Source organism: Chlamydotis macqueenii, chromosome 3 (genome assembly GCF_036417535.1).
Source record: "Chlamydotis macqueenii isolate bChlMac1 chromosome 3, bChlMac1.mat, whole genome shotgun sequence".
NCBI classification, from domain to species: Eukaryota; Metazoa; Chordata; class Aves; order Otidiformes; family Otididae; genus Chlamydotis; species Chlamydotis macqueenii.
In genome coordinates, this window is record NC_141558.1 from 5,923,267 (window position 1) to 5,935,895 (window position 12,629).

The 12,629-nt window shown below is 41.9% G+C and overlaps 1 protein-coding gene across 5 annotated transcripts in view; it reads left to right on the forward strand.

Annotated features, from left to right (window-relative positions):
* RUNX2 (RUNX family transcription factor 2) overlaps positions 1-12,629 on the forward strand; it is a 224,149-nt gene that overhangs the window by 142,560 nt on the left and 68,960 nt on the right. For 3 of the 5 annotated variants that reach the window (XM_086743493.1, XM_086743496.1, XM_086743497.1), the window contains one exon: positions 7,847-8,325. The exons of the other annotated variants lie outside the window; for them this stretch is intronic. In XM_086743493.1, coding sequence (XP_086599619.1) covers positions 7,847-8,325 — 479 coding nt within the window. Of the gene's footprint in view, positions 1-7,846; positions 8,326-12,629 lie in introns of those variants that run through there. 5 annotated transcript variants of the gene reach the window in all.

Consider the following 12,629-nt stretch of genomic DNA (forward strand, 5'->3'; position numbering starts at 1 on the left):
CCTTTCCACCTGAATCATCCGTGACAGCTCCAGACCGAAGTCACTGAGACGAGGTAGCAAAGACCGAGAAGTTTAGAGGCTCCCCATCACACCAGATCAACGGGCAGCCATGGGCGGCGGGTCACAACCACAAACCCAGGATGTATTTCTGTAATGTGGCCATTTGTCCCCCTCCTGTGGTTCTCGTTAGAAAGGTTTATGAGTCCCGTGTAAGTGAAGCTTCACAAGAGGCAACATCTATAAATGAGACAGCGATGATCGATGCTTTTCGTAGCTCCATTTCTTCTCCTGATAGTCCATCTAGGACAGGTTTGTTGTCGCTTTTTTCCACATGTGGGAGGAATTTCTACCCATTCGTGTTCCTAAATTTAAAACGAGCTACCTCTTGAGGTGCAGCCAGCAGCCATCAGTGTTTGGATGCATAGTGTCACCCAGCAAGAAAATCCTGAGAAATACCTAAGAAAATCACCTTCTTCCAGTGCAATTCATCCAGCAGAAAATTCCTGTTGAGGGAGTGGGGCAGGTAATGATGGAGCCTGGGCTGGAAAAGCGCAAAGAAATCCCAGTTTTGCTGTTAAGCAATGTAACAGTTCTGCTTGGGAAACACTCTCCTTTATTTGCACGAGTGGTACTTTAATGGTCGCTGCTAATTGTGTTATTTATGGGGTGTTTTTCGCAGCAAAGGACTTAGGTGCTGTGCCATAAATTCAGTGAAAACATTTATCTGCAAATTAATCCATGGTATTTTAGGAGTCCAAGTCCTGTTATCTAAATTGCAGAAGGCACAAGCGTGTGGTTTACTGGGTGCACTGGGGTGCCAAGGTATGGTGAGAAGAGATGCACTGGAATTATGTTCTTGCATCTTATGCATGAGGCTCTGAAGGGGTTAAAATGTTCCTTCCTCCCTCTGACTTTTGTGAGACTGCTGTGTTTAATAATGTTCCAGTTTAAATGGTCCCAACTAGGCCTTGAAGTTAACACCTTGTTGAGGTGAAGGAAAGAGGAGGGAGGCCAGTTCACACCTTTTCTGCGGCTATTGTTTGCTGGGAGACTTACTTGGGGTAGCCTGGGGAAAAAAAATACCCCAAAAAGTGATGTAAAATGCTTTTTTTCCTGTTTTTTTTTTTTTCGCCCCTGAATTAAAGAGAGGAAGAGGGCATTTGAAAACATACCGTTTCCTATGATAAATGGTTGCAAGTATGCAGACAATGCACACTCATCCCAAAAGTGAACCAGGCAGGGAGAAGCCCTGTGCGTTATTTCTGCAGCGCTGCAGGACCCTCGCCCTTGCAGTGCGTAGACGCATGCGTGGTGGTGGATGGCTGGGAGAAATGTCCCGGAGCTCCGGCATGAAGCTAAGCTCCAGTGTAGGTTTGCAGGATACAGAAAGATGCTTAGGGAAACCAGAGCTAGCTAGAGGGAAAAACTCTTCAGCAGGGCCTGTTGTGATAGGACAAGGTGTAATGGTTTTAAAATACAGGGAGGTAGATTCAGACTGGACATCAGGAAGAAATTTTTTACGATGAGGGTGGTGGAAGACTGGAACAGGTTGCCCAGAGAGGTGGTGGATGCCCCATCCCTGGAAACATTCAAGTTGGACAGGGCTCTGAGCAACTTGATGTGGTTGGAGATGTCCCTGCTCCTTGCAGGGGGGTTGGACTGGATGGACCTTTAAAGGTCCCTTCCAACCCAAACCATTCTGTGATTCTAGGATTCTAAATAATCACTCCCCTCACCCAAGCACGTTGCAAAAAATCCTTAAGATTGCCAAACTATGTGCTCAGAAATTGAGAAATCTCAGTACTTACATTGTCTGTGCAACTTTAAATCAGCCTCATTCTGCTTATGCATTATATTACAGATTTTAATTACAGCATCACATGATACTTTTCCCACGGGATTTCTGTCTCATTCAGTGCACAGGATGGACGGTGCTAACTTAATGAGCAGCTCTTCAATATTTTTGTTTTCTTCTTGTTCTTTACATTTCCCCAGGCCTTGTTTATTGCAGACCATTAAATTCTGCTCTGAAGAAGGAATTTTTAATTTCTTGATGGACTTTGCTCTAATATTTCTGCCCTAGCATTTGTATACAGTTCGTTGCAGTGCAATATTCCCAAGAAAGAAAGAACCTAATTTAAGAAGAGTACTGAGGCTGACTGTAAGATCTCGTGTGATTCAGTGTGCCTTCTGTGTGTCACCTACAGTATGTATTTTTTTCTATCTTTAGCCTTATGTTCAGACCTATGACCCTGTTGGCTTAATCTGCAGCTGTGAATATTTAGCGCAGGTGCAGATCAGAAGCCAGCATCTTTGCTGGGCACAGAAAATGAGAGGAGTAAAAAAAAAGTGAGAGATTTCCACTGAGTCACGTCCGAGCTGTGTGGCAGAAACCCGTAAAAAATCCAGTTTGCTGAGGAAATAATCGAGTCTCCCTCACTTTGTTCACTTCACCTCTTCTGATTTCTTCCAGCAGTGGATTTGGGGGATATGTAGACAACAATCTTCTCTGTTCCTCCACTCTGATCCATCTCCAAAGCAGGTCAGCTTGTGTGCTGTGTGCAGGAGGGTTCATGTAAAAGGAATAGCATCTTCTCCTGTAAATTAATGCTGAATTGTAAATATATGGAGAAGTAACTTGAATGCTGGCATTTCCTAACTTTCTCACTCTTCACATGGTAACCTTAATAATATCCTTTTGTTTGTCTCTAGTTGTGTTTATAGTTTCTCAGATTTCTAAAAAAAAGCAAACTCCGAGTAACCCCGGCCTTCCCAAATTTTTCTGAGCAATATCGTACGAACATCCCCATGGCCCATCGCTTTGCTCCCTTTACGCAGGCTTCTGCCATTCCAGTGAACAGAGCCACCGATGGACCAGTTCTCCGTCGGGACTGGCACGGGGATGGGTGGGGACCTCCACATGTTTCAGCGATATTTTCAGGCATTTCAAAAAATGCTGGGGCTCCTGGATGTCATTCCAGTTTCTGGACAAGTGTCTTTGTATGGGCACAGACTTCTCTGCCCATTTTTAGGCAGAATGCTTATGATTTGTTCGTCTTTGGCTGGATTTTCATGGCAACGTCTTTCACACAAAAGCCACTCCTATTCCAAAGTTCAAGTCTTTACTTCAAAGTGTGGAACTGGTACAGCTTTTCAAAGGAAGGCTCCTCAGCGTTTAAGATTAGTAAAACAATATATTTTTCCCAGCAGAAGAGTTTCAGCTGAAATTTTCAAAACAAATAAACGCATAAATCACGATTTAGCCCGAGGCAGCCCAGCATGGACAATTTCAGCCAGAACATTTAGAGTTTGGCAAAGCTGCGAGAGGCTGAAAACCGTCTCACCATGTGAAGTGTGTGGCGTACTTCATCCGAGGCGATATTATCAGCTGTAAGTAATCCAAGCTGCACATATAACTCATAGACGTAGATGTTAGGGAAGGAAAAAACAGTTTTAGTTGATCAATTAGTACTACGTTCCAGCCTGAATTGAACTATTGAACAGAACTCCTCAAAATCTTATATCTGCTTCGGCAAATATCTTAACACTGAAGTTCCCCAAAACGTAAGTAAGTGGATCATTTAGCTACTGGGAAGTATATTTAACTATGTGTAGCTGAATTTCCTTGAGACAGTCTATTCAGTGATTTTTGAATACAGCAATACTCCTTTTTTCTTGCTTCTGGTGCATATGCATTGACTTGATGTGCTCGAAATTTCCCTAGCACACATATGCAACAAGCCAAGGGGACCTTTTTTTAATAGTGACCTTATAGCATAAAATGACAAAGCAAATTGCAATATTTGTGTAATATAAAATTGTCCTGTAACCCTTTAAAGTAGATGTCAGCTTGCTATACCCACAAAGAGTTAATGCATCCACGATACATTATGGTCTTTAATAATTGGAAGAGATCGTCCAAAGTGCTGTAAACCTGGCAGAAATTTGTTGCCTTATTTTCTGCAAACCACAAATGCAGCTTATTAATTGAGAAAGGAACATTAACTGGCAAGAGCTGGCATCTGTAAACCAAAAAAAAAAGGAGAAATGACCATGGTACGCGTTCAGCTGTGAACGGCAGGGCTGCAAAGCTGCAACAGGTAAAATTGGTTTTTAAGCGCAAATGCAAAACCGTTTTAGTTGGCTGCTGGCAAATGCCCAAGTCTAGGGTTTTTAATGAGGCTTCTGCATCAAAATAAGTGAAACCACATGGAATTTTAATTGTTCTTATTCTAAATATGAAACACACTGGAGCAGTATTCTTCAGTCTCGGATGTTAGCATATATGTTGGCATATTAACGTTGCCACTTTTCTATTCTAAGCATATAGCTCTCAGAAAACTTGAGGGCTACGTTGTGTTAGGGAGAAATCAGCTTGGAAGATTTAAAAACAGTTTAACCTGGGCTCCTTCAGATGTAAAGGGGTTTGGGTTTTTTTTTTTCAGTTGTTTTTTTTTTTTTCTGGTATTGTCAAGACTGTATAGGGAAAGAAGATCACTTGCTGTGCTTGCTGCCATGTTTCTCTTTCTGGCAGCACGGAATAAAGTCTCATAAAGTCTTTTCTCTTCACAGCAGTGTGGTTTCACAATCTTGTGGCCAGGACATAGGGCGGAGGATCTGCGCTTCACCCGTTTCATATGAGCTATCACGAGAGTGGGAATTCACAGATGCACATTGTTTTCTTGCTCTGACAGAGGAAAATTAGCATAAATCTTTAATCCTGCTGGGGAGAGGAATAAATAAGTTATTTACTTGCACTGTCATGTTACTGTGTTACTGATCGACATCTCTATTTGTGCGCAACTAGATATGCAAAGATGGGTGCCGTACCCAAAAGAGCTGTTTATCTTTCCAGTCCAGCAAAGAGCTGAACACATATAAATGAATATGCATCTGGCTTTTGCAAGTTAGAACTGAAATCAACCCCAACACGAGGAGGTAGCACAGAGAGAGGAGGAGGATGATAATGCATGGGTAAGATTATATAGAAGTGAGGATTGCAAGAAGCTGAATTTTAGAGGTGATTTTTAAAAAAAAAAGTTTGTGGAAGCACTTAGAAAAGAGGCTTTAGAAGAGGCATCACACAAACCTTCTTCTGATCTCCAAAAATAACTTTACACAACGGAGATACAGAAGGCTGGGAACAAATGGCAGGCTGGTGTGGGGAGTTACAAAGCCAGCGAAAGGCATTTGGGCAAAAGGGAGGTTGGAGAAGTGAGTGTGCAGCAGCCGTGCCGACACAGCCGTGAGTGAGATAAGAAAGGGTTATGGTTATTTGGCCTTTGGGTAAATAGGATTGTGCTTTACAAGCAACAGTAAAAACAAACAAGTGTGGATTTACTAGGGTATGTAAGGAGGTCTGTAGCCCCACATTAGGAATGCCTACGTGTGGTGTGCGCGTTCCCAGCCATTCGACACATACATGGTCTCTTGGCAGCACCCATACAGACAATATTTGGATCTAGCCCTGAAAGAAAGATTGCCTTTTAATGTGTAAAACTGTGTGGATAGTTTTTTATTTAAAAGAAAAAAAAAAAAAGGTACTGGTTGCAAAGAAACCAAAAATGCCGATGTTTTTCTACACCCTTACACTCATACCAGTTCTACCTTTGATTATAAAAGTCTTGTTTAGCTTCTATCAGGGTAAACTAAGAGCGACTCTGTTCATGTTGGGAGAGTTGCAATAACAATGAAGAAAAAAAAAGAGTCTAAGCGGCCGCAGATTGAAACTCAGTATTTTGAGCAGCTGGGGAAATTATGTTCTAACCTTATATTTCCAGATACGTATCAGACCTGTTCACAATATAAAGGATAGCGTTCCAAAATTATAGCTTTGAATCTGGGTGGTATCGCCTCTGGCTATTGTTTGCAGTTGGGAACGAAAAAGGTTGCATCAAGTAGTAGAATGTTTGCTGTAAAGGTACAAGTTATATTACATTCCACGGGGCTGCGGTTGGAGGGGTTGATGATGGAGACAGGCCCGTTCACCCGTAGGTCACTGATTCGTTTCCAGATAAAGATAATAGTAGTCACATTGTCATCAGAGGTAAAAATGGTCTTATACTGCCCATTTAAAGCTCTATACTCATCTTTCAAGATGGTGGATTGTAATCCCCAAGTTTTAGGCTGAGTTGGACGCTTGGCTGGCTGTGGCCCAGGTCCTCCAGCCTGAACCCAAGATGTGCCTGAGCTTTTCCCCCCTGCTGCTATTAGATATTGTTGAAGACACGGGTTAAATGAACTGGTAGAACAGGAGAGAACAGTGATCTAAATCACAAAATGTGCCTCACAGGGCGGCAGGGTCTGTTGAGCCTATGGCTTATGGCAGCAACCGCCATTATGGGTGCTACAGGGGGCCAAGGGCAGAAGGGCTGGAGGCACCTTCCTTCTACACAGCAGTGTCAGGAGGTCAGATCCAAAGCCTATCTGAAAGGAAAAGCCTTGCTTCAGCTTATATTGAGGATACACAGAGTGTTTCATTGTTCAGCACGTCAGTTTGGCATCTAGAAGATGCTGTATTTTCCTTTTAGTCAAATCAGATTCAGTAGACTGGCAAAGAGATGGGTGAACCCTTGAATCTAGAGGACTGGAAAGCTGTAGGTGGGTAGCGCAGAGAGAGTCCATGAGAATTCATGATTTTCCCCCTTTATTTCTACCCTGCTCTTTCCAGTTCTCTGTATATATGCATATATATGTATATATGCATACTAGCCAATGTGTTTGCCTCCTCCTGCACTGTACTTTTTTCTCTTTCCCCTCGTCCCTTTTCCCACACTCTTTTTGTTTTCCACTTTTCTGGCTCTCAGCCAGAGCTTTCACCATCTTTTTCTTCTGCTTCTGTCCATCCCACAGTCTCCTAAGCAGATCACCAAGCTACTAACGTTTGCTTTCCAGTTCTGCTCTGAAACTTTGGGTGTTTGATGTGGGATTAGAAATTAGGCAAAATGAATTTACCCGTCCCTGTTTTGTGTTAGACTCCAATTCACAGCGTTACCATCCAGACGTTCACAGTAGCCATAAACTGTGTGGTCTTTTTTCAACCAGACTGCGCAGACTACGTATGAAAACAACTTTTTTTTTCAATGGCAAAAAGAGTGTTGGGCTTGTAATTTTCCATTGACTGCACTGAAAAGTAAAATTTGTATCTTATGATTTGAGCTATCAGCTCAGTGGCTTTGCCCATCCGTCTGATGAAGCAAATAAAATTTTTTTCCAGCCATAGGAAGTAGCTGAGCAGATCCTTCTGTAAATAAATTGATTTAAGGCAAGAAGTGGGGCTTTGTCACCCTCATATAATTCCCCTACAACTAACTTGGTGTTGCCAACTCTTGTAGTTTTACTACAAGTTGCATGGTAATTTTCAGCTTTTCTGAAAACCCGAGCTCCTGGTGGCATGTGCTGAGGTGGGGATTTCAACTTTTGTGCACAATCAGACCTGAGTTTCTCAAGAGGTTATAGCAAGAACCCAGAGACACGTAAGCCTCAAAGCTCAGAAACCAGACTCCAAATCCACCTTTCTCGTCTTGACTCTTTTTTCAGTCTCTTGATTTTTGAGATTTATTTTTTTTTTTCCCTGGCTTGACTTGTGGTCTTTGAACGCGTCAGGTTGGGAATGCTGCTCCCTCCATTGGCTTCGGTGAGTTAGAACAGGGATGAGTTTGGCCCAGCACTTGTAGAAGACAGATGTTTGACTGTTCCTTGCAATGTATTATTTGATATGATCTGCTGTTCTCTTGGGGGCCAAAAGAAGTGGGTTTTCTTAGAAAAATAAAATTCTATCATCACTTGGTACAAAAAATGGTATTTACAGAATTGTTTTCCCCCGTCTTTTGTTATAATTTTTTAGGTGCTTCAGAGCTGGGCCCATTTTCAGATCCCAGGCAGTTCACAAGCATTTCATCCCTCACTGAGAGCCGCTTCTCCAACCCACGAATGCACTATCCAGCCACCTTTACCTATACACCGCCAGTCACCTCAGGCATGTCACTGGGTATGTCCGCAACCACTCACTACCACACCTACCTACCACCACCCTACCCCGGCTCTTCCCAAAACCAAAGTGGACCTTTCCAGACCAGCAGCACTCCATATCTCTACTATGGCACTTCGTCGGGATCATACCAGTTCCCCATGGTGCCGGGAGGGGACCGCTCCCCTTCCAGGATGCTTCCTCCGTGCACCACCACGTCCAACGGCAGCACGCTGTTAAACCCTAACTTGCCCAACCAGAGTGACGGGGTGGAGGCGGATGGCAGCCACAGCAGCTCCCCAACCGTCTTGAATTCTAGTGGCAGAATGGATGAGTCCGTTTGGAGGCCGTACTGAGATTTCTTCTGTAGCCGGCCTGACCTCCGCGAGCCAAAAAAAAAAAACAAAACCCAAACGGTCGACTAACTATGAAGTGCCTGTTTTTTGTGTTTTTTTGTACAAAAAAAAAAAAAAAAAGATTTTACCGATATGTGCAACTGTGTAGATGGGATGATAATGGCCATAAATAACACAAGAGTTACCAACACACCGCAACCCATGTTTTAGATTATGTGGATCAAAGCACATATTTTTATTTTTTTTCTTGGAACCGTTTTATATTTAAAATGTACTTTTTACACACACACACAAAAAAAATCACCCCCTCCTTTTTTTTTTCTTTTTTTTTTCTTTTTCTTTTTTTTTTTTTTTTGTCTGAAGTGTTGTAATAACTAGTGAGTACTTTTGCTAATGAGGAGAGAACGGACTCCCCGGCTATCAGGAGAAACATGGTGATGCAAGGCAAAGGCTGCATTCCCTTTTATTTCTTAATTAAAAAAAAAAAAACCAAAACCTAACCATGAACTCCAGATACAGTTGCAATCATACAACGTATGGGACCCTCTTCACACCCGTAGTGCAATTCAACTGGCTTATACTGGTGCACATAAAAAGGAAAGCAAAGACCGAGTTGCTTCCATTTTGCCGTGATACATTCAGATGAAAATAGCTGTCCCAAAAAACTCTGTCCGAGCCTTGCTGCAGATAACAGTTGGAACTTCTCTGTGTTCATTGCTTTTTTGGTTTGTTTTTGGGTACTTAATGAGAACAAGTCTTCAGGTTAGGCTAGACAACCCTGAGGTTTCCTTTTTGCTTTTGTATCCCTTCATTTTGCCTTCGATTAGCCAAAAACCAAAAAAAAAAACCCAACCAAAACCTTTAAAAACAAAAGGTGAAATGTTATTACTTATGCAAAATATGAAAATGGCAATATATATTACTAGAACCAAAATGGTATACATAGTATTTGTGTTCAGCTATGTTCTTTTTTATTTTTTTTTAAATTATAAATGTGTAAAATTTGAGGTTGTTTGCTAATGCGAATCATCATATAACTTTAAAAGAATATTTATAATTATTTAATGACATTTGGACCCTTTAAACGTTTCTTAATGTAATGATATATTGACTTCGGTCTCTAAAAGTGGTTTGTTTCTTTTTTTTACTTATTACATTTCTGCAATGATCTAAACCTCAAACCTTTACCCAACTCTGAAAAGCAGTTCCAGTGTGAACCAGTTTACAATGTGACTTAAAAACGACAAATCCAACCCAAATGCATCCACATCAAATGATTTTGGATGTAGGATCTTTTTATATAACTTATGAAGGAAATATTGTGTTTAAAATATTTTTATTAGCTGTCTGGTTGCCTTCAACACAGTCTTGCCTTGTAATCAGTAGTTGTGGAGACACTGGAAACATGGTAGGAAGGATGAAATATTTTCCACTCTTCCCCTGATTTCTTCTTCTCCCAGGATTTTTCTCAGAACTTCAAAATTTGAAAATATGAATATTTAAAATGTTCTGGTTTGACAGCATGATTTAGATTTCAACAGGGTTGTTTTTTTTTTCCCAAAGAAAAATCAAAATAGTTTCAAAGCCCATCTTTTACAAACAATGAATTGTTAAATATCTCAGAAATGAGAGTAAGGGAGAATTGGTGAAACTTTTTCCCTTCCCATTGCAATTTCAGCCCACTTGATGGAATAAAAAGGTACAAAACTTGAGACAGAAACTGCCTGGTAGCGCATCACCGCCCGTTAGCATTAAATGCTAGAGCCGTAAGGATGCTGTGTTGACTTGGAAGCCGATGAGGCTCTTGCCATATTAGAGAGACAAGCCCACAAGCCCAAAGGCAGCGATACTCCACTTCTGCAAACGCTGAAGAGAAAAAAAAAAAAATCACCTTTAAAGCCACCCCGGGGTGTGATACAGGGAGAGCAAATTGCACCTGAAATCCTTAACCGACCCGTCTGCCGCCAAACTCTCCAGCGGATGGGGCCCAAATTTTGCCTGGCCCAGGGCTGCTATGGCAAACAGGGAGGTGCCGCGGCATCGACCGGATGCGGTGGGAGCTGAAGTGCCCTCCCAGCGCAATCTCCAAGCGAGTCATGTTAAGCCTGGTTTAGCGGGATATTTGGCACGTGCTGATGGGGTTTGCCGGTGCTCTCCTGCCTTAGCCGTTGCCGTCCGCGGCCTCCTCGGAGGGCTGCCAGCCGCCACGCCGCTCCTTGGCTGTACTTTGGCTACCTCCAAAGTGTCGCGATAAATCAACGGTGGGCATAGCCGTACAGAGCCGGACAACGCCATCACTGCTCGTTAATAGCGAAGCTGTTTAACGAGTTGACGTTAGCATGGTACATTCCTCCAATTTGCGTGATGATGTGCTCTTAAAAAAAAAGAAAAATTAAATAAAGTCTTTGCCTTCTAAAGGTTGTATACCAAGTATGCTTAAAGTATAAGTAAGACACTTTTTTTTTCTTCTAATACTTAGTTTTCCTTCAAAGATGGAAGCTGTAATTGATTCTATTTATTGTTGGTTTGTGGTAGCTTGAAGCATACCACTGTCCATTTATTTGTAACTGTAAAATACGTTTGTTAGTCTCAGCAGCACTTAAAAAGCCAGTGTCTGGTTACACATTTCAGTTTTGTTTTTTGTTTAGTAAGCAAGAGAAAAAGATGTACTGCCAGTGCAAGCTGTTTCCTATTTAATAAAAGGTACTATATTTGTACATTATTTGTTATTGCTGAGAAGGGCTTTTTAAGGTTTACTGTATGCGTATTAAGTAATTTTTAGGGTGCTTTTGTGTTGAAATGTTGTTAAGAGTGGCTGCAGGCAGCAACCCAGATTTTTTTTTTTTTTTTTTAAGACTTTGTTGTAAAATTCAAGCACTTGGTTTTTGTTTCTGGATAAATCCAGCACAGACCAGACTTTTGTTTTGCTCGGTTCGGACAGGACTCTGTTTGTGTCCCCGCGGTTTTTCAGCTGGACCATTAGGGACAGACGTTGAAAACGTTTTCTCCTCCCGGTTGAGGTGTGCATGCCCCATCTGTGCCCTCGACTTCCCTGGCTCTGCCTACTCAAAATAGGAAGGAAAGGATTTTCTAAGTACCTACGGACAGAGGAGCACCAGCCCCTTGACTTCCAGTAAGCCCCCGTGCTCCTGAGCCCTCCTTTTCCTTTGGAAGATCTCTCCCGGTACGTCAGGCTGGTCACAGCGGGAGTTGTACAGGCTGAGACAGAGATGCTCATCACAGCTTTCGGAAAATGCTTCCGAGTTCACTTGGAAATGCTCTTGGATCAGGATTTCAGACAAAAAAAAACCCCCGAACAGGCACTATGTAGTTAATTGTAGTTTCTTTGACATTCTGCAAGGTGCTTAGCATCAACAGAAAGGAGTTTTCTCAAAGGTACGATGGCCCTTCCCTTCGTGAGTGGCAATCTTTGGCACTGGTCATAGATGTAAAGATGTTTTAAATGGCCTTTTTTTCACTTTCCACCTCTCTTATCCTACCAAAGATTTACTTCCAGCACAACAGGCACGATGTCCCTTTTGCTAAACAGAGGATGAAATCCTCCTCTCCCACCTCCTAAGGGTACCCAGATCGGGGTCAGCAGGTCGGGACGGATGAGTAAAGCAAATTATTTAACCCACAGCATCATTCATGTGGCGTTTATCATTTCCTTCCAAAGACCAGCTGCTGTGTCTTTCTTAGCATTGAACTTTTTTTTGCCAGCAGTCCCCCGAGCAAAGATTAACCCGTTTCCACAGGTACCATCTCGAGTGGGGAAAAATTTTGCACTTTTATACTTAGCAAAGCAAAGCTCAGCCCCGCGCCGGGCTGCACGCGGCCAACAAGCCATGAGCAAAAGCAATAATTAAAACTGAGATCAGCCATGAGCTCAAAGAAGCCCCATTCTCTGAACCCCTGAATTTCTTGTTGTTTTTAAATAGAACGCATTTCATTTTAACATTTTCTGAGAACTTTTTTAGATGTTTGTTTACTTCCATGTTTACAGATAACTCTTTGCTTTTTTTTTTTTAAATGCAGTACTTTTAAGTATATCAGCCAAAACCATACTTTTACAGTAACTTTTGTTTTAGGTAATATGAGTGACATTCCAATTTTTTTGTTGTTGTTGTTGTTAAATATGCTTTACCAGTCTTGAATTTCCGCTGGAACAAAATATTTGTAGCATTTTGTGTAAATACAAGCTTTAATTTTTTATTTTTTCAAATGCTGTCACCTGAGATTTGCTTTTCATGCACATATTGTACAAACACACTCTGCTTCGTGCCACAGACGATGATTGTGGA